Source organism: Tamandua tetradactyla, chromosome 1, assembly GCF_023851605.1.
Source record: "Tamandua tetradactyla isolate mTamTet1 chromosome 1, mTamTet1.pri, whole genome shotgun sequence".
Lineage (NCBI taxonomy): Eukaryota > Metazoa > Chordata > Mammalia > Pilosa > Myrmecophagidae > Tamandua > Tamandua tetradactyla.
The window spans coordinates 87,706,300-87,727,667 of record NC_135327.1 but is presented as its reverse complement, the minus strand read 5'-3'; the positions used below and the strand labels follow the sequence as shown (position 1 = coordinate 87,727,667).

The 21,368-nt window shown below is 40.4% G+C and overlaps 1 protein-coding gene across 2 annotated transcripts in view; it reads left to right on the top strand.

Moving 5' to 3' along the window:
* NPSR1 (neuropeptide S receptor 1) overlaps positions 1-21,368 on the top strand; it is a 161,723-nt gene that overhangs the window by 99,475 nt on the left and 40,880 nt on the right. The window contains exons 4-5 of one of the 2 annotated variants that reach the window (XM_077162750.1): positions 10,496-10,589; positions 19,541-19,742. In XM_077162750.1, coding sequence (XP_077018865.1) covers positions 10,496-10,589; positions 19,541-19,742 — 296 coding nt within the window. The remainder of the gene's footprint in view (positions 1-10,495; positions 10,590-19,540; positions 19,743-21,368) is intronic. The other variant, XM_077162759.1, reaches the window with a different exon arrangement.

Below are 21,368 nucleotides of genomic sequence, written 5' to 3'. Positions count from 1 at the left end.
GGTCAAATCATTGGACATCTACATGCAAAAAATGAATTGAGGCACAGACTTCACAGCTTTCAAAAAATTAACTCGATATGCATCATAGACCTAAATGTAAAATGCAGTAGTATAAAAATACCAGAAGACACCATAAAGAAATAGTCTAGAGGAACTTGTGTTTGTCAGTGAGTTTTTAGATACAACACCAAAAGAAAAAATGATAAATTTTGTGTTATTGCAATTACAAACATCTCTCTGGAAGACACTGTTAAGTGAATGAAAAGACAAGCCACAAAGTAAACATAAAAGACTTGACTCCAAATATTAAGGAACTCTTAAAATTCAACAATAAGAAAACAAACAATCCAATTAAAAACAGTGCAAAAGGTCTGAACAAACACCTCACCAAAGAAGGTAACAGATGACAAGCAAGTATATGACAAGATGTCCAACATCATGCATCATTAGGGAATTTCAAATTAAAATAACAATCCAATATCACTATATACCTATTAAAATGGCTAAAATCCAAAAAAAACTGATAATACCAACTCCTGGTGAGGATGTGGAACAACAGGAACTCTCATTCATTGTTGGTGGGAATACAAAATGGTACAGCCACTTTAGGAGAGAGTTCAGCAGTTTTTTACGAAGTTAAATAGAGTCCTACCATACAACCCAGCAGTCATGCTCCTGGGTTGAGTTGAAAACTCATGTCCACACAAAAAGCTGCACATGAATGTTTGTAGGCACTTTAATCATGATTGCCAAAACTGGAAGCAACCAAGATGTCCCTCAAAAGGGAAATAGATAAACTAGTGCATGCATTAATACAATCGAATATTACTCAACAATAAAGTGAAATGGGCTATGAAGTCATGATAGACTATGGAAAAGCTTTAAATGCATAATTCTAAGTGAGAGAACCAGTCTGAAACTGCCACACACTTTATAGTTCTAACTATTATAGTCCCGAAAGGGTAAAACTATAGAGACAGTAAAAATATCAGTGGAGGCAAGGCCAAGATGGTGGCTTAGTAAGGTACGTGCGTCTTAGTTCCTCCTCCAGAGCAACTACTAGGTGAACAGAAACAGTACAGAACAGCTCCCGGGGCCACGGCAGGGAATGGACACACAGCGTACTCCAGTCTGGACTGGCTAGTCTGACTGCGAGACTCGGCTGCAGTGAGATGACCGAGCGGCGCGCGATTTCTCGAGCAGCGGCAACTGTGGCGACCGGAGCTCCTCCCTCCCTCCTTCCCGGACCGGCTGAGAGTCTCGGAGAGGCAAGTTTCCCAAGCTGCGGCAGCCGGCGCCCCTCTTTTGCGGGCGGCTTCTTGACCAGCTACGAGTCTCGGATCAGAGGTCTACCCAAGCCACAGTGGCCCTCCCCCGCGGGCAGCTTCCTTGTCCAGTGGCGAATTCCCCAGGCCCGCTGTGGCCAGCGACTGACACCCCTCCAGGGAGAGAAGGGAATTTCCGACAGTGGCAGGGACTGGGTCCAACCAAACACCAATAGGGGAATTAATAAAGGAGCCACAGGGTCCCCTCAAGCTGCGGCAGCTGACGCCACCACCATGCGCAGCCCCCCGAACCAACTGAGAGAATTGGATCGGAAATCCCCAGGCCGCAGAGAACGGTGACCGGGGAGTCCCTTCCAAACACGTGAGACAAACGTGTGCCACAAGCGCCACCTGCTGGGCAGGATAAGAAAAACAGAACCCAGAGATTTCACAGAAAAATCTTACAACCTTGTTGGGTCCGACACCCAGGGAAATCTGACTAAATGCCCAGACGCCAGCAGAAGATAACAGATCACGCTCAGAAGATTGAGAATATGGCCCAGTCAAAGGAACAAACCAGTAGTTCAAATGAGATACAGGAGCTGAGACAACTAATGCTGAATATACGAACAGAAATGGAAAACCTCTTCAAAAATGAAATCGATAAATTGAGGGAGGACATGAAGAAGACATGGGCTGAACAAAAAGAGGAAATAGAAAAGCTGAAAAAACAAATCACAAAACTTATGGAAGTGAAGGATAAAGTAGAAAAGATGGAAAAAACAATGGATACCTACAATGATAGATTTAAAGAGACAGAAGATAGAATTAGCGATTTGGAGGATGGAACATCTGAATTCCAAAAAGAAACAGAAACTATCCGGAAAAGAATGGAAAAAGTGAACAGGGTATCAGGGAACTCAAAGACAATATGAACCGCAAAAAATATACATGTTGTGGGTGTCCCAGAAGGAGAAGAGAAGGGAAAAGGAGGAGAAAAACTAATGGAAGAAATTATCACTGAAAATTTCCCAACTCTTATGAAAGACCTAAAATTACAGATCCAAGAAGTGCAGTGCACCCCAAAGAGATTAGACCCAAATACGCGTTCTCCAAGACACTTACTAGTTAAAATATCAGAGGTCAAAGAGAAAGAGAGGATCTTGAAAGCAGCAAGAGAAAAACAATCCATCACATACAAGGGAAACCCAATAAGACTATGTGTAGATTTCTCAGCAGAAACCATGGAAGCTAGAAGACAGTAGGATGATATATTTAAATTACTAAAAGAGAAAAACTGCCAACCAAGACTCCTATATCCAGCAAAATTATCCTTCAAAAATGAGGGAGAAATTAAAACATTTTCAGAGAAAAAGTCACTGAGAGAATTTGTGACCAAGAGACCAGCTCTGCAAGAAATACTAAAGGGAGCACTAGAGTCAGATACAAAAAGACAGAAGAGAGAGGTATGGAGAAGAGTGTAGAAAGAAGGAAAATCAGATATGATATATGTAATACAAAAGGCAAAATGTTAGAGGAAAATATTATCCAAACAGTAATAACACTAAATGTTAATGGACTGAATTCCCCAATCAAAAGACATAGATTGGCAGAATGGATTAAAAAACAGGATCCTTCTATATGCTGTCTACAGGAAACACATCTTAGACCCAAAGATAAACATAGGTTGAAAGTGAAAGGTTGGGAAAAGATATTTCATGCAAATAACAACCAGAAAAGAGCAGGAGTAGCTATACTAATATCCAACAAATTAGACTTCAAATGTAAAACAGTTAAAAGAGACAAAGAAGGACACTATATACTAATAAAAGGAACAATTAAACAAGAAGACATAACAATCATAAATATTTATGCACCAAACCAGAATGCCCCAAAATACGTGAGGAATACACTGCAAACACTGAAAAGGGAAATAGACTCATATACCATAATAGTTGGAGACTTCGATTCACCACTCTTATCAATGGACAGAACATCTAGACAGAGGATCAATAAAGAAATAGAGAATCTGAATATTACTTTAAATGAGCTAGACTTAACAGACATTTATAGGACATTACATCCCACAACAGCAGGATACACCTTTTTCTCAAGTGCTCATGGATCATTCTCAAAGATAGACCATATGCTGGGTCACAAAGCAAGTCTTAACAAACTTAAAAAGATTGAAATCATGCACAACACTTTCTCGGATCATAAAGGAATGAAGTTGGAAATCAATAATAGGCAGAGTGCCAGAAAATTCACAAATACGTGGAGGCTCAACAACACACTCTTAAACAACGAGTGGGTCAAAGAAGAAATTGCTAGAGAAATTAGCAAATACCTCGAGGCAAATGAAAATGAAAACACAATATATCAAAACTTATGGGACGCAGCAAAGGCAGTGCTAAGAGGGAAATTTATTGCCCTAAATGCCTTTATCAGAAAAGAAGAAAAGGCAAAAATGCAGGAATTAACTGTCCACTTGGAAGAACTGGAGAAACAACAGCAAACTAATCCCAAAGCAAGCAAAAGGAAAGAAATAACAAAGATTAGAGCAGAAATAAATGAAATTGAAAACATGAAAACAATAGAGAAAATCAATAAGGCCAGAAGTTGGTTCTATGAGAAAATCAATAAGATTGATGGGCCCTTAGCAAGATTGACAAAAAGAAGAATAGAGAGGATGCAAATAAATAAGATCAGAAATGGAAGAGGAGACATAACTACTGACCTCACAGAAATAAAAGAGGTAATAACAGGATACTATGAACAACTTTACGCTAATAAATACAACAATTTAGATGAAATGGACGGGTTCCTGGAAAGACGTGAACAACCAACTTTGATTCAAGAAGAAATAGATGACCTCAACAAACCAATCACAAGTAAAGAAATTGAATTAGTCATTCAAAAGCTTCCTAAAAAGAAAAGTGCAGGACCAGACGGCTTCACATGTGAATTCTATCAAACATTCCAGAAAGAATTGTACCAACTCTCCTCAAACTCTTCAAAAAAATCTAAGTGGAGGGAAAACTACCTAATTCATTCTATGAAGCCAACATCACCCCCATACCAAAACCAGGCAAAGATATTTCAAAAAAAGAAAACTACAGGCCAATCTCTCTAATGAATATAGATGCAAAAATCCTCAATAAAATTCTAGCAAATCATATCCAACAACACATTAAAAGAATTATACATCATGACCAAGTAGGATTCATCCCAGGTATGCAAGGATGGTTCAACATAAGAAAATCAATTAATGTAATACACCATATCAACAAATCAAAGCAGAAAAATCACATGATCATCTCAATTGATGCAGAGAAGGCATTTGACAAGATTCAACATCCTTTCCTGTTGAAAACACTTCAAAAGATAGGAATAAAAGGGAACTTCCTTAAAATGATAGAGGGAATATATGAAAAACCCACAGCTAATATCATCCTCAATGGGGAAAAATTGAAAACTTTCCCCCTAAGATCAGGAACAAGACAAGGATGTCCACTATCACCACTATTATTCAACATTGTGTTGGAGGTTCTAGCCAGAGCAATTAGACAAGAAAAAGAAATACAAGGCATCAAAATTGGAAAGGAAGAAGTAAAACTATCACTGTTTGCAGACGATATGATACTATATGTCGAAAACCCGGAAAAATCCACAACAAAACTACTAGAGCTAATAAATGAGTACAGCAAAGTAGCAGGTTACAAGATCAACATTCAAAAATCTGTAGCATTTCTATACACTAGTACTGAACAAGCTGAGGGGGAAATCAAGAAATGAATCCCAATTACAATTGCAACTAAAAGAATGAAATACCTAGGAATAAATTTAACTAAAAAGACAAAAACCTATATAAAGAAAACTACAAAAAACTGCTAAAAGAAATCACAGAAGACCTAAATAGATGGAAGGGCATACCGTGTTCATGGATTGGAAGACTGAATATAGTTAAGATGTCAATGCAATACCAATCAAAATCCCAACAACTGATTTTTCAGAAATAGAAAAACCAATAAGCAAATTTATCTGAAAGGGCAGGGTGCCCCAAATTGCTAAAAACATCTTGAGGAAAAAAAACGAAGCTGGAGGTCTCGCGCTGCCTGACTTTAAGGCATATTATGAAGCCACAGTAGTCAAAACAGCATGGTATTGGCATAAAGATAGATATATCGACCAATGGAATCGAATAGAGTGCTCAGATATAGACCCTCTCATCTATGGACATTTGATCTTTGATAAGGCAGTCAAGCCAACTCACCTGCGACTGAATAGTCTCTTCAATAAATGGTGCCTAGAGAACTGGATATCCATATGCAAAAGAATGAAAGAGGACCCATATCTCACACCCTACACAAAAGTTAACTCAAAATGGATCAAAGATCTAAACGTTAGGTCTAAGACCATAAAACAGTTAGAGGAAAATGTAGGGAGATATCTTATGAATCTTACAATTGGAGGCAGTTTTATGGACCTTAAACCTAAAGTAAGAGCACTGAAGAAGGAAATAAATAAATGGGAACTCCTCAAAATTAAACACTTTTGTGCATCAAAGAACTTCATCAAGAAAGTAGAAAGACAGCCTACACAATGGGAAACAATATTTGGAAATGACATATCAGATAAAGGTCTAGTATCCATAATTTATAAAGAGATTGTTCAACTCAACAACAAAAAGACAGCCAACCCAATTACAAAATGGGAAAAAGACTTGAATAGACACCTCTCAGAGGAGGAAATACAAATGGCCAAAAGGCACATGAAGAGATGCTCAATGTCCCTGGCCATTAGAGAAATGCAAATCAAAACCACAATGAGATATCATCTCACACCCACCAGAATGGCCATTATCAACAAAACAGAAAATGACAAGTGCTGGAGAGGATGCAGAGAAAGAGGCACACTTATCCACTGTTGGTGGGAATATCAAATGGTGCAACCACTGTGGAAGGCAGTTTGGCGGTTCCTCAAAAAGCTGAATATAGAATTGCCATACGACCCAGCAATACCATTGCTGGTAATCTACTCAAAGGAATTAAGGGCAAAAACTCAAACGGACATTTGCACACCAATGTTTATAGCAGCATTATTTACAATAGCAAAGAGATGGAAACAGCCAAAATGTCCATCAACAGACGAGTGGCTAAACAAACTGTGGTATATACACACAATGGAATATTATGCAGCTTTAAGACAGGATAAACTTATGAAGCATGTAATAACATGGATGAACCTAGAGAACATTATGCTGAGTGAGTCTAGCCAAAAACTAAAAGACAAATACTGTATGGTCCCAATGATGTGAATCGACATTCGAGAATATACTTGGAATATGTCATTGGTAACAGAGTTCAGCAGGAGTTAGAAACAGGGTAAGATAACGGGTAATTGGAGCTGATGGGATACAGACTGCGCAACAGGACTAGATACAAAAACTCAAAAATGGACAGCACAATAATACCTAATTGTAAAGTAATCATGTTAAAACACTGAATGAAGCTGTATCCGAGCTATAGGTTTTTGTTTTGTTTTGTTTTGTTTTGTTTTTACTATTATTACTTTTATTTTTTTCTCTATATTAACATTCTATATCTTTTTCAGTTGTGATGCTAGTTCTTCTAAACTGATGCAAATGTACTAAGAAACGATGATCATGCATCTATGTGATGATGTTAAGAATTACTGATTGCATATGTAGAATGGTATGATTTCTAAATGTTGGGTTAATTTCTTTTTTTCCATTTTTAATAAAAAAAAAATGTTAAAAAAATATATATATATCAGTGGTTGCCAGGAGTTTTGGGGGGATGTAAATCATCGGATGAAGCACGTGAGATTTTTAGGACAGGGAAACTCTTCTGTGTGATTTTATAATAGTGCATCCATGACATGCATTTATCAAAATCCATAGAGGGTGGGCCACGGTGGCTCAGCAGGCAGAGTTCTCACCTGCCATGCCGGAGACCCGGGTTCGATTCCCAGTGCCTGCCCATGTCAAAAACAAAAAAACCATAGAAATTTACAACACAAAGAGTGAAACTTACTGTAGACTATGGACTTTTTAAAATAATGATGTATCAGTATTGGTTCATGAATTGTAACAAATGTACCGCATTAGTGCAAAATGCTAATAGAGAAAATGGGGAGGGGCAATATGGGAACTTTTGTACTCTCTGCTCAATTTTTCTGCAAATCTAAACCGTTCTAAAAAAAACAATATATATATAAATATATATTTCAAAACTATATATATTTCAAAAAATATATAAATATATGTATATTTTTAAAAAATCTCAGTCCAGAGGCCTTTCTTTAGATGAATTCAACTTGAAATTTTTCTAAGTAAAAATTCTCTGTTTCCTATATTTAAGTCTCATTTCTTGGTTATAGATTTTTTTTGTTTCCTACTTCTCAGGTCATTTTCATCAGAATTGAGGGTGGGATAGTGAGAATGCAAACATATGTCCTCAAGATGCCATCTGCTCACCAAATGGCTTCCCATATGCTATTGACGTGTAGAGTTTTCATTGTTGATATTTATGAATTGACTATAATTGTACTTTGATTTCCTTTTTGACTTGAGTAAATTATGAGGGTGTTTAAATTCCCAAGTATTTTTTAAAGCATATTACTAATTTCAGCTTTTATTGCTTGTAGGTTTCAATATATGATTTGCATAAGCTTACTTTTTGGAATTTATTGAATATTTTTTTCTTGGTTGTTCAGTATATGACCAGTGTGTAAGTGTTCTCTGGATATTTTTAAATAACGTAGAATATTCCTATGTTACAAAGTTGGACTAGATTATCCAGGTAGACCTTGAACACAGTCACATGTGTCCTTATCAAAGGGAGGCAGAGGGCAATGTGCACACACACGGAAGAAGCCATGTGAGCACAGAGGCAGAAACTGGAGTGATGCAGCCACAAGACAAGGAATGTCGGCAGCCACCAGAAGTGGAAGAAGTCAAGGAGTGGCTTCTCCCCAGGAACCTCCAGAGGGAACCCAGCACTACCAATGTCTTGACTTTGGCCCAGATCAATTGGTATAGGATTTCTGGCCTCCAGAGATGTGGGAGAAGAAGTTTCTGCTGTTTAAAGCCACCAAGTTTGCAGTAATTTGTTCCAGTGGCCATAGAAAGCTAATACATTAATTTTTCTCAATTTTTATTTTATTCTATCATAGCTTATCTTTAATTTTTTAATTCAACATAACAAAATCAAAGGAAAGAAATGAAAGACAGGTATAAAATGGGAAGTTTCACACAATCTCTTTCCTTTCACTCTCTTCCCTCACTCAACTGCCTAGATTTTTTCCCTTAAATGTTCCATAACTATATTCATAATTACTTTGTAAACAACCCATATTTTTCTGACTTCACCAATTATCATAACTGCTATTATTCTATACCTTTCCCTCTTCTTGAGTGCTTAATTTTAAAATAATTCTCAATCAGCTAAAGCATTCCTTAAGGAAGATTTTCAGGAAAAGTATGTGATGTTGTATTTTCTTTCTTCTTACATATCTAAGAAAATTATTCTGCGCCTTGGCACAGTAATGATGTTTATGAAATTCTTGGATCATAATTTTTCTTTCAAAGCTCTGAACATGTTGTTGTGCTGTTTTCTGGCATTTATTATTGTAGAGAAATGGAAAGACAATTTTGAGATGCATGGCTTTTAGGTAACCTTTAATATATTTTTAACTCTGCCTAAACATTTAAAAAGGCTTAATCCCTGAAATTGAGGTATTCTTACTGATTAAATCTCACAGTAGATCTCTTCTTTGATGCTGCTTGCTCCCTGGACCACTCTTTCCTGCCCCTCCACCTCCTGCTCTGGATCTGAGCCTGCACCACCCACCTCACTTTGTGACCTTTTCACCATGACTTTCCACCCTGGGGTTCTGCAGTGGAAGCTCTCTTTCCCATCCTGCTTGGAGCTGAGCTGTGTGTGGCCAGGCTCAATTATCCTGAATTCATGAGTCATGTATGGGACACCCATTTTTCTCTAAGGCAATTGTTTGATTCCTTTCTTAAATTTGCCCAACCCATTGTTCTCTCTCCACTTATTACTTTTTTTCATCGAGAAAGGCATTTCTTCCTTTATACCTCAGTATAATCTCCCAGCAGTCCTCAGAACCCCATTTCTGTAGCAGCTTCCACATAGTGCTGCAGAAGCCTTGTGGGGGTGTTAAAGAGATAAAAAATGAGTAAAAAAAACAACAAAATGGTTGATGGTTATTGGTCCAAGCCAGGGACCAAACAAAAAGATACATATTCAGAACAAAGGTTTTATTTATTCTGTTTTGTTTTGTTTTGCCAGTCAGGTTAGTTCTATTTCTTCTTGAAAGAACTCAGAGTCTTACACTAAGTCTCCCATCTTCTAGTTACTCTCCCACACCCCCTGGATTTGACCCTAAGGTTAATAGCTGAGCTCTTGATCAAAATGAGTCTCCAAGTTGCCTGGAAAATTTGCACTTTGATCATCCTTTCAGAAATTGTTCATTCAATTCCATTTTGATACGTTCTTCACATAAGAGATGTTAACCTCTTAGGTTCCAGTGTTCTTCTCTGCCAGGTATGCAAATAATCTGTATGTAGGCTAATTAAGGGACATGGGTAAGGTTGATAGAGAGAGTGGGTAGGAGGAAGAAGAAACCCAGCTACTGAACCTAGGGAAAGGCTCAGCCGAGGAACTGAGGGAGGGAAGACCTGATGACCGCAGTGCAAACGATTGCAAATGGCCAAAAACACATGGGCTCCTTTAGAAATTCTGGAACCCATCTATTGTCTTGCAACAACTCACACAGATAAAAGGCAAATGAAATTTTGATTCTAATTATTCTAGAAGTCAACTATAGCAAAGAAAATTAACTTAGTTTTAAAATTCAACTATAAATAGTTGATTTGCATAATACCATGCAAATGTCCAGAGGAACTGCTCCTGAAAATAGGGAGGTTCGAAGAAGCCCAGTGAATGAGTGAGCAAGCGTGAGCAGGAAGCATGCTCACCTAGCACAGCTACTATGCAGATGCCAGCACCCAGAACAGAGATCTGCTTCCTGGCACCAGGAGGAAGTTCTTAGTTGACCTAACCCAACCCCATCCCTCCCTTGACGTAGGACCCAGATTTCTAAATATCACAGAATGCTTTTCTGTCCATTATGTGCATTGTTTCTTCTGTGAATCACCACCCTCCTCTCCCCTCTGTCTCCAGGTTGTGCTGCTCTACGCCTCCACCTATGTCCTGGTGTCCCTCAGCATAGACAGATACCATGCCATTGTCTACCCTATGAAGTTCCTGCAAGGAGGTGAGCTGGCTTACTGGAGGGCTCTTTTCTCAGGAATTTCTTTGGGCAACAGTGATATTGTTTTCAACAATATTATACTCTTAAAAATGGTTACCTTCCTCCTCCATTCCCCTTTTCCTCCTCCCCCTCTCATCTTCCTCTTCTATCTCCCCCTTCCCCTCTTGTCTTAGTTTCCCAGCTGCTATGACAATACCACATAATAGGCTGGCTTAACACCAGGAATTTACTGACTTTGTGTAAAAGGCTTACTTCTACCTGGCATCACCAGTGTTCAAGCTAGCCAGCAATTCCTGGGCTTTCCTATCTTCTGGTGATGTCTTGTCCTTTTTTCCCTGGGTTCAGTTAATTTCTGGCTTCTAGCTCCTTCTCTGGCTTTTCTTCTCTGTATCTGAATTTCTTCTGCTTATAAAGGACTCCAGTAACCCAGATTAAGACCCAGGCTTATTCAGTTGGGTCACCCATGAGCTGAAATAACATCTTCAAGAGGTGCTATTTGCAATGGATAGACTGTGTTCACACCCACAGTCTAAATTGGGATACATAATTCACCCACCACACCTCATCATGGATCTGATTGTACAAAAAGATACAGAAAAGAAAGCTTCGGTCCCTTGAAAAATGCTGGTGGTGCCCGTGAATGGCCCAGACCCATCAAGGAAGATGGTCTGTTGGACCCACTTGTCGCCCTCCACCTTGACACTAAGGTTACCTCATTTTTCCTTCAAAATAGTGTTGACATATACACCTGCTCAAAGAAATAAATGCTCCAATGTCAAAGTGCTTATGTTCCAGAAATAAAGTCCTGGATCATCTTACCCCCAACCTTAGCAATGATAGAAAGTAATTATTGTTCAGAGGGGACACCTAAAGAGATGTCAACTCATTCCAATACTGGTTCTGGAGTCACCAGCAAAAATACAACTCACATAGGCTCTGATGGAAAGATATTCTACTTACATAGAAACAGAACAAAGTCACTTTCACCGGTGGCATCTATTCCCATAGCCAGAGGGTCTCAATCCGTGACCTATGCAGGGAGATGCTCTGCACACAGCACTGCTTTCTTGTGTTTGTGTGCTGCCACATAGAGTAGCCCCACTCCCTTCTCATCAGCGACAGATATACCACTAGGGTGTGAGCTGGATGTCATGGAACAAACCCAGAGCCAGACTGACTCCAGTAGATGTTTACATATGCCGGGGACAATGGGAGACAAAATGTACCAGCAGTTCCCTTATCTACTGGGGATTTGTGTTACCTGCCAGCCTGGCAAATGTGGCCCTGAGTACAAGATGCATTTGTAGGTCCCAGGGAAAGGTGGTAGGCCACACTAGGACTGCTCTCAACTACAATAATTTTTAAATTAACATTCAGACTTTCCAGAAAACAAGAAGGGAAACTCTCCTTGATCTAGAAATGGTGAGGAATCCCTAAAAGCAGGAGGCACATGGGTCAGAGAGAAGGCTGAAACCACACAGCCCTTATACCCAGAGAAGATACAGCAACAATGTGGGAGAAGTATTAAGAGCACTTGCTGAGCAGACAAGGAGAAAGTCAGAGGGTCCAAGCAACTGATGGGGACTCCTGGAGGGCAACAAAGAGAGATATTCACAGTGCATCTCCTTTCCTGTTGCCCTCCTCCAGCCCAGAGGAGTAGTAGGGATGAGTGCATGATGAGGGTGACTGCTTCCAAGTAGAGGGAGTTAGTGGGGACCCTGAGTTTAAAGAGACAGAGTGGCGTTCTGGGAAACAGTCATTCCTTAGAGGAATGGTGGGTACCTACTCGAGGACTGGCTTCTGTGCTCCTCTGCCCACAGGCAGAGCCCGCTCTCCCCGTGCCCCTGACAGCTCACTAGAATCCAGAGGTTGAAGATCTGTACTACCCTCCCTCAAGCAGGCTTGGAAGACAGAGAAAATGAAGTCTAACAGGAAATCTTGACTACAACGGTCAGGTGCAATCAAATACCATAAAAAAGTAATAAAAGCCAAACTGTTGAAAATAGATGATAAATCCAAAATACTGTCTGCAGAACTTACACCTAAGGAAGTAGACCAATGAGCAAGCAGAAGATTTTAGAATAAATGCCACAGGGAGCTGCAAAAAGGTGGGGGAGACATGGCTATTTTGGTTATTATCCAAAAGGATATAATTTGGTACAGATACTTTGAAGGGCAAGTTAGCAATAGCTATTAAAATACATAGCCCTTTGACCCAAGCCTGCAAAAGAGGCATTATGCACATGTATTGTATATGTGCTTTGCTTAGAATAACAAAACTTCAAAGCTAACCTCAATGTCTCCTCATTGGAGGAATGGCTAACTATCCTATGATAGAAGTTTCAGTAACTTATATTTATTGAGTACATATAATGGGCCATAGGTGATGCTACATATTTAACATACATCAAATACTTGTAGGCTTTATTATTATCTGCAATTTACCAACAAGGCAGTTGTAGCCCAGGGCATTTAAGTAACTTGTCCAAGTTCAAACAGCTGGTAAATACAGTGCCACTATTTGAATCCAGTCAGTCTGGCTCAAGCCCCGTGCCCTCTACCAGTACGTATCCTGCCTCTCAGTGTGGAGGTGTTAAAAACATGGATAGTAAGGTGCATTGACGTGAAAATATCTGTCTCATTTCAAGTGATAAAAAAAGCATCCGTGCAGTATGTTCACCTTAATGCTAGGCTAAAATGAAACAGCGCTAGGTATTGTGAACAGAGTAAAAAAGAGAAGAGCAGAAGGAGAGAATGGGAGAAAAAGAGGGTTGCCAGAGTAATAGCCACTGCCTGCAAGGGCGCTGTTTTAGTTTTCCTGGGCTGCTTAAGCAAATACCATGAAATGGGTGGGGTTAAACAATGGAAATTTATTTGCTTATGGCTTTGACACTAACCAAAAGCCCAAGTCAAGGCATCAGCAAGGCGAGGCTTTCTCCCTGAAGACTGTGGGTTCTGAGGCTGGCTGCCAGAGATCCTGGTCCTTGTTTCCTCTCACACCGCAGGGCACATGAAGGCCTCTCCCCCCTGCCTTCTCTACTGAATTCTGCTGAATTTCAGCTTCGTACTTCCAATGGCTTCCTTGGTCTGTCTGAATTCCATTCTGAATTCATAAAAGACTCCAATAATAAGATTAAGACCCATCCTAGTTTATTTGGGTTACTCCTTAACTGAAGTAGCCTCATCCCAAGGTCCTACTTACAATAGATTCATACCCACAGGAATGGATGACGTTTGAGAGCATGCTTTCCCGGGGCACACACAGCTTCTAGCCACCAAAGATGCACCAACCAGGATTACTAGGAGTAACCACACAGGAATTACATGCAAGGTGGCATTTTTATATGAAGGACGTATCTATGCATTGAGTGCAGTTAACATTAATTTTTAAAATAGAATTTGCACCTGTTTATTCAACTTAGTTTAGTTTGTATGCATGCATGCGTGTATACGCGTGCATCGTGTGAAGGTGTGTGATCCACACCAAGCTTTTTGGGCACCGTGATGCCCTAGTGATCATGATACAGGAAGAGGAAGGGGATGGAAAGGCATTTGATGATATACTCAAAGGTGTGGTGCACTTCAAGACTCCAAGAGAAATTTAATGCCAAGTACAAAAAGACACCTACACCAGAGTATTTTAAAGTTAGGAAATAGAAGTGAAGGGAAATGAAGTGTAAAAAAAAAAAAAAAATGCAGGAGGGACGTCCCAGGACGCTCGCCAGAGTTGAGGGTTTGGGGAGCGATAGCAAAGTGGCCAATATGGCTAGTTACGTGTTTCTCGCTATTCATTAGGTAAACAATAACCTGCTTGCTCATGGAAAATATTACTGGTTCTGGGAAATACTGTACAATATAGTGAACAGTGCTCTAAACCACTGAATAGCAACAATGAATGTGATAGTGCTCATTTAAAGGTGCAAAGCAATTTATTTCTTCACTACAAAATTAGCAGGAGCCCAGTGTGGGATGCTAGGAAAACAGCCGTCTCCAATAGCTTCAAAGCTAACCTCAATGTCTCCTCACTGGAGGAATGGCTAAATATGCTATGATAGCTTGGAAACAAACATTAGCCATCCTTCCTTCCTCTGGCCAATCCCAACGAAAGTCACTGAAGAAATGTAAAAATAGTGGAACCCTGCATCTGGGATGGGAGCCAAGGAAAGAGCCATCTGAATACAAGAAACTTCAAGGAATTCCCAGCACAAGAGGTTGCATACTTAACACCAATGCCACTTGTCAGTTTATAATTCAGCCCCTGAGAAACCTGAGTGACCTTGTAGGAAATGGGAAGATCCTCCAAGCTTATAGGGTGAGGGTGGCAGGTGAAAGCAGGGCTTGAGACAAGCTCATCAGAATTTAACTGCATCAGTGAAGGGCAGGGTTGGTGGTTGAGTGGCTGAGTTAAGAGAAGGCAGGAGAGGAAGGAGGTTTTCCCTGAGTAGCTGAGCTTTTTCGTGGTGAGCAAAGGAGCAGGCAGACGCCAGCAGGATTCAACTATGGCTGAGCAAGCACAAGGCAATGGGAATTAAACCAAGGGGAAGGAGGGGGGAAAGGGAGTCTGGGCTTTATACATTTTTTGTGCATTTTCTACTGCTTTTTACTAAAATGGTAGTTTCCCTAGCCAGCAGCTGCAGAGAAGTTGGTGGTTTTACAATTCTATAGGAAAAGAAAAATGCGAGCCTTATTAGGATCATAATGACTAATAGTGAAATGAGATATGCAGAATCAGATTTGTAAACATAATATCAAACTTTGTTAATGAAACAATATGATACCGTGGCTTGTAAATGTACCACACTAATGCAAGGGGTTAATAATAGGGACTTATTACAATATGGGAACTTTGTATTTTATGCATGATTTTTCTGTAAAGCTATAACTTCTCTAACAAAAAAAAATTTTTTTTAGTATCCTGGAACCAAACGAATACATATGAATCAGTCAGTGTATGGTGTTGGAAGAGCTGTCTAATCGTGGGAACAAAAAATGAGATCACAACATGTCACAGCTAATTACCAAAGAAACTCCAGTTGGCTGGAGAAAGCAAACTCTTTAAATTTAAAAGTACTAAAAAAGCAGATAAGTAAAACTTATATAATGTTGGTGAAGGAAAGATCCTCCCAGGAAGAACACCAAACACAGAAACAATAAAGGAAATGGAGATAGTGTTTATTAAATAAAAATTTAATACTTCTTTATACAAATAATACACACTGTAAACAAATTGGAGAAACAGAATGATGAACAGAAAATATTTGTATAGCAAGCAAAAGGTTAATATCCTGCTAGTAAAGAACTCTGGCAGGTAAAGGAATATAAGAACACGATCAACTGAAGAATCTGGTGAAGGATATAGCAATCTATTAAGAAACAAAGAAATGCAAATGAACCAGGGGACATAGAGAAATGCTCATTTTGATTACTAGCGAAAGAAGTACAAAACAAATATACATTATTTTCATGAACTAAGGAAGATAATGCAAAGTGCAAACATCTGGATAGGAAATTTTACCTATCATATAATGAGATCAAAAGGAGGAAGCCTCTCAGCATTGGAAGAGCATGAGGAAATGGGAACTTCTGTTTACTCCTGGTGCGAGCAGTAAATTGTCAACACTTTCAGGGGAAATGTAACAATATTGCTAAAAGCTTCTAAATCTTCCACAACCAGGAGTTCATCCTAAAGAAAATAATCACAGCAGTCCACAGAGCTGCACACGGATTATTTGTAATAAAAAATAATTGGAAACCATTTAAATACTTAATATCAGGCTTTAATAAAATTGGAGTTTTGTGTAACCATTGAAAAATTATTTTATGAGTGCTGTGCAAATTGCATTTCACTGGCCTCCTGAGGGGTCTTTGCTTCCGGGCAGGTCTGGGGGGACCGGCTGTCACCCACCTTCAGCCCGAGCTGCCTGAGCTTCCTGCCCGTTGCTGTATTGGGCTCAACGTAAAAGCTTATCTGAAGAAAATATCTCATCATCTGAAAAAATCTGAAGGTCACTTCTGTAAGATGTAGATTTCTTTGCTTGAAAAGAAGGTCATAATTTTTTTTCAGAGAAACAATTAGGTCTCAAAGCAGCATCAGTATTATGATGTGATTTTTATATATGTAATCTGTATATAAATTACAAATGAATGCATGTCAAAATGCATGGCTGTTTCTACACGGTGGCACTATGAGTTTTTTCCTACTTTTTGTTTATTTGTATTTCCTAACATTTCTGTAATCATCACGGGTAACATGATTTTTTTTTTAATGTGCATGTTATGTAAAAAGGCAGAAGGCAAAGCAGAGAAATGTGGTATTCAACAAGAGCAAAAGAAGAAAGGAGATGATTTTCTGCAGGTGGGAGACATGGGTCCCTACAGAGGACCCCCACTATTGGCCAAGCTACATTTCATCTCTTTAGTCCCTTTACAGCAGGCAGCTCAGTTAACTGGGGTTACTCCAACCTTGACCGCATGCGAGCCTACCACCCAGCACCATTGTGAGTAAAGTCACTCCCAGCATGTGCTCAGGTGTAACAATAGGGAAACACTTTTAGCTAAGGCATAGCTACCTGCTTCTTTTAATCCGACTATTTCCATGTCTATTCCTCTTAAAAGTAAATGCATTGTTTACTCATCAAATGGAACGTAATGAAGCCCAGGGAGTCATGAAGCACTGCAAAAAGTCCAGGTTCTAGGATCTACAGATGTGAGATAAAATCAGAATTCTAACCAATGAAAGAACAAGGCCACACAGGAGCAATTTCTAATGTTGCAAAGATCCGTAGAAACCCACCAAGTCTCAAGACTTGTCATCAAGAAGAAACTCTTCCAGGCACACTAGCTCCTCTCTTAATCCCATCCTGCTTTGTGTTTCTTGGCTTGGCAAAGTCTTCGAAGACATCCTTGGAAGCGTCACCAGGAACATGTGAGCAGCTTGATGTGCATTTCCTGTACTTGAGGACATGGAAGATCAACAACTAACTCACACTGGAGAAAGCTTAAGGGTGGAAGACTGGCTTAGTGTTCTCTGGTAGCCCAGGGGGCTAATGTAGAACCAATATCGAGTGGTTGGCTTGGGGTTATGTTCAAAAGGATTCTTTCCCAGTTTCTGTGAAGGAGTGAGAGGCGTCAGGAGAAAGAGGCAGGAGGTATACCAGGGAGGAATGGGAGATTTCGTCCAGTCAAGAGACGCCAGCTGAGTCAAGCAATTGGCATCCAGAATGGTGCCACAGCGGAATACCCAAAGAACCAGGATAGTTCCTCAGGAGATAAAGAATCGGCTTTAAACAATAGCCAGAACCAGAAAATGCAGTCATCTTATGACAGCACTAACCAAGTAAGAAACCTTTCCCCTCCATGCTCTTGCACCCCAGCTCCAGAGGTGTCCCCAAACTGGTTAGAGACCCGAGGGGAAAGTGGAAATGCCAGGTGAGAAATAAAGCAGAGGGTCTGGTCCTCTGCCTGGACTCCAGGGTCTTACTGGACACAGGTCCAAGTGGGGAGAAAAGTTTAAACTCTAAATCATCTTGGGAATTTTGAGTTTGTATTACTATCTGAGGTTTTAATTACAAATTGTTCATTTCATTGACAAATTGACACAGAGTTTACACTTAGAGTGGCTGTAATACTTTTTACACCTGTGAATCATCATTGACATCAAGGGGCTTCCTGAGTTTTTAAAATGGACGTAGGGAAAGAACCACTGAACAGAAGGAAAGAGACAGTGGAAGGAGCTAATAAAATTGCTATTGTAATTACACAGATTCTTATTTATTCATTGTGCCAGTGACACCCATTTTCTAAATGCCTCTAATACCTCTTGCCAGTGTGCACAACTCAGCAAGAACAGAACTCCAGATATAATTGTCCCACATAGTCTAGATTTGCAAGTCTGATTCCCTTCTTCTAGAATTTTTCTCACTTCTCCTTATAGTTCCTTGACTGCACCCTAAAGTCTCTACATTACCTGACTCTAAATTCCATTCCCCCACCCAAAGACAGACACCTGCTTTCCAACTTGAAAGTTTGTGGGGGGGTGAGGGTGGGTCTGCTGTCTCTGGAACAGGGAGGGCTGCCCGACCAGCCAGCATGGACAGCACAGCTCCATACAGAATTAAGATGAAGAGCTTCATAACAGCTTCACAGACAGCATCTGTCACATCAAAAGCACTCTCGTGTCTATTTTTTGACTCCGCTTTCCAGAGGAATAACTGAGGATGAGACTATGGGGTTTGCCTAAGGTCATAGTATTGCTTCTTAAAGGGTCCAGATCTGGTGCACAGGGTCGCCACAGCCAGGCTTTGGGGCTTGATTTGAACCCCATTTTTCAGAACCAAGTTCAATGTTCTTCCCCTGTCTGGAGTTTCCTCCCCTTCAATTGTTTCTTCAAACAAAAGAAGGTAAGTTTGACCCACTTGTTTTCTTTAGTCTCCTTAACATTTGTCAAACAGCCCTGGAATACTTCCCAGTGCTTCCAAGCTCTAGGACAATGGAAAGATGCCAGATGGACTAAAGGCCCTATCCCTGCTTTTGAGGAGTCAGCGAGGTAACCAGAGAGATTGAGCAATGTTGGGGGAAACAGCTTAGCCTGTGCACAGCAGCCTATCAAATGCAAATGGGATAAATTGAGCTCCCCAATACTTTAGAAAAGAAGGCAGCAACACTCAGCAGTCAGGTGCGTAAATCAGGGAAGGAGAAAGAGTAGAAATTGGGTAACACCAATCTTATGTCAGGCAATGTGCTAGCGTCTGGACAAGCATTGCCTCTTTAATATTCATATCAGCATTATAAGGCAGCTGCTATCATCCCCATTTTACACATGAGGAAACTGAGGCTCTGAGGCTGTCAGAGGTCCAGGGTGACTCTTGTGTGGTGATCCTTTTCTACACTAGACTCTAGGTCTGCACCCTCAGGCTGTTTCCTCATGCCTAAGCATCCTTTTTTCCTTTGAGCAGAAAAGCAAGCCAAAGTCCTCATCGTGATTGCCTGGAGCCTCTCGTTCCTATTCTCCATTCCCACCCTGATCATATTTGGGAAAAGGAAGCTCTCCAATGGGGAAGTGCAGTGCTGGGCCCTGTGGCCTGATGATTCCTACTGGACGCCTTACATGACCATCGTGGCCTTCCTGGTGTACTTCATTCCTCTGACCATCATCAGGTAAGAGACCTGCGGGTCAGACCGCAGTGCAGGGTCTTCCCTGGGCAGCTGACAGCTTCGCTCCTCCCCTATAGGTCACTTATTGGTCCCAGTGATCTTGGTGGAACTGGCCATGCCACAAGATTTGATCTAAAGCTACCATGTGCTAAGCCAACTCTTCCAAAGTAAAGTAAGAGGGAGGGAACTAACACTTACTAAGAATGTGCTGGAGGGCAGGCTTTGTGTTAAGTGGCTAACCACACTGCAGCCCTATGAATAACTGCTAGATCTCCATTTTATAAATGATGAAACAAAAGCTCAGAGAGGTTAAGTAATTTACCTGAAATCACACAGAATTTAAACTTAAGATTGCCTGATTTCATATCTTATTCTTTATCCTTTATCATGCAGCCTTTCAAATAAACGACATAGTACCAGTTACTGGGATCTTATAATTGAAAAGGTAGACATGTTTAAAACAAAACTGAATATAGTACACACTTATTTGCTAGAGGGTGCATTCTCTGAAGGTAGTATACAGTGAGGACAGGTGATGACAGAACACTTCTTGGAAGCCACCATTGGACAAGGGTGGGATTCAGATAGGAGTAGGAAAATATAGAGAGCCCAGAGGTCAGAGTGAGTGTGGGGGCATTGAAAGGACAGGCAGGCTATACCAGGCCAGGAGAAGCTAGTAATGAGTATCTTCCAGGGGCTGGAGTGAGGCTCAATTGCAAAGGGGTTTGGTGACCAAGCCATAGAATATTTCAGTTGTCCTGCAGCCCATGGGGAGCCACTGGTGGTCTTTCAGCAGAGAGGACCATGATCACCGGCCCAAGCAGGATCTCATTTGTTCACATGGAATGATCACCCTCTCAAACGGTGATTTTGCATGCCTGGAGGGGGAGGGGCGCAACAGGGAGACACCTAGAAGGTCGACTATGTGTGGGAGCCACATCCAGCCTGGCCTTATTGACTACCCCCTGATCCTACCATTGCATGTACATGATATGTCCTGGGCAAAGGAAGATCAGCAGCAGGTTTTTCAATAGTCTAAATTATATTGCAATAAAATCCAGGTACTTAAAACTGTATGTGAGGGGGTGAAAGGGCAGTTCAGTGGTAGAATTCTCACCTGCCATGCAGGAGACCTGGGTTCGATTCCAGGTCCATGCACTTCCCCCAAAACAAAACAAACAAAAATCAAAACAAAAATTCAACAAATGGTGCTGCAACAACGGGACATTCACATGGAAAACTGGTGAAATGTGACCTCCACCATACAACATACAGAATAACTGTATATGAGTCCTTGGTTATTTCTCCACAACTCCTTCTAGTGGAAATGCTAAATCAAAGGCAGTGCTCATTTTAAGACCACCCTATAGAAAATAATGTGCCTGCCAACAGCGGAGAAGAGCCTTTTTTCTCCTCCCCCATTCAAAAGAAAGGTAATACTATTTCTTTATTAAGTCTTTGTCAACCGAATAGTTTTTTTTAAATATCTCATTATTGCTTTCATACGCATTTCCTTTATTATTAAGATGGTTCAGCATTTTTCAAGTGTTTTGAAAGCAAGAAACACTGTTCTTGCTCTTTGCTTATCTTTGGCCCCAAAATACTAAAGCCAGGAGAAACTTCATCCAT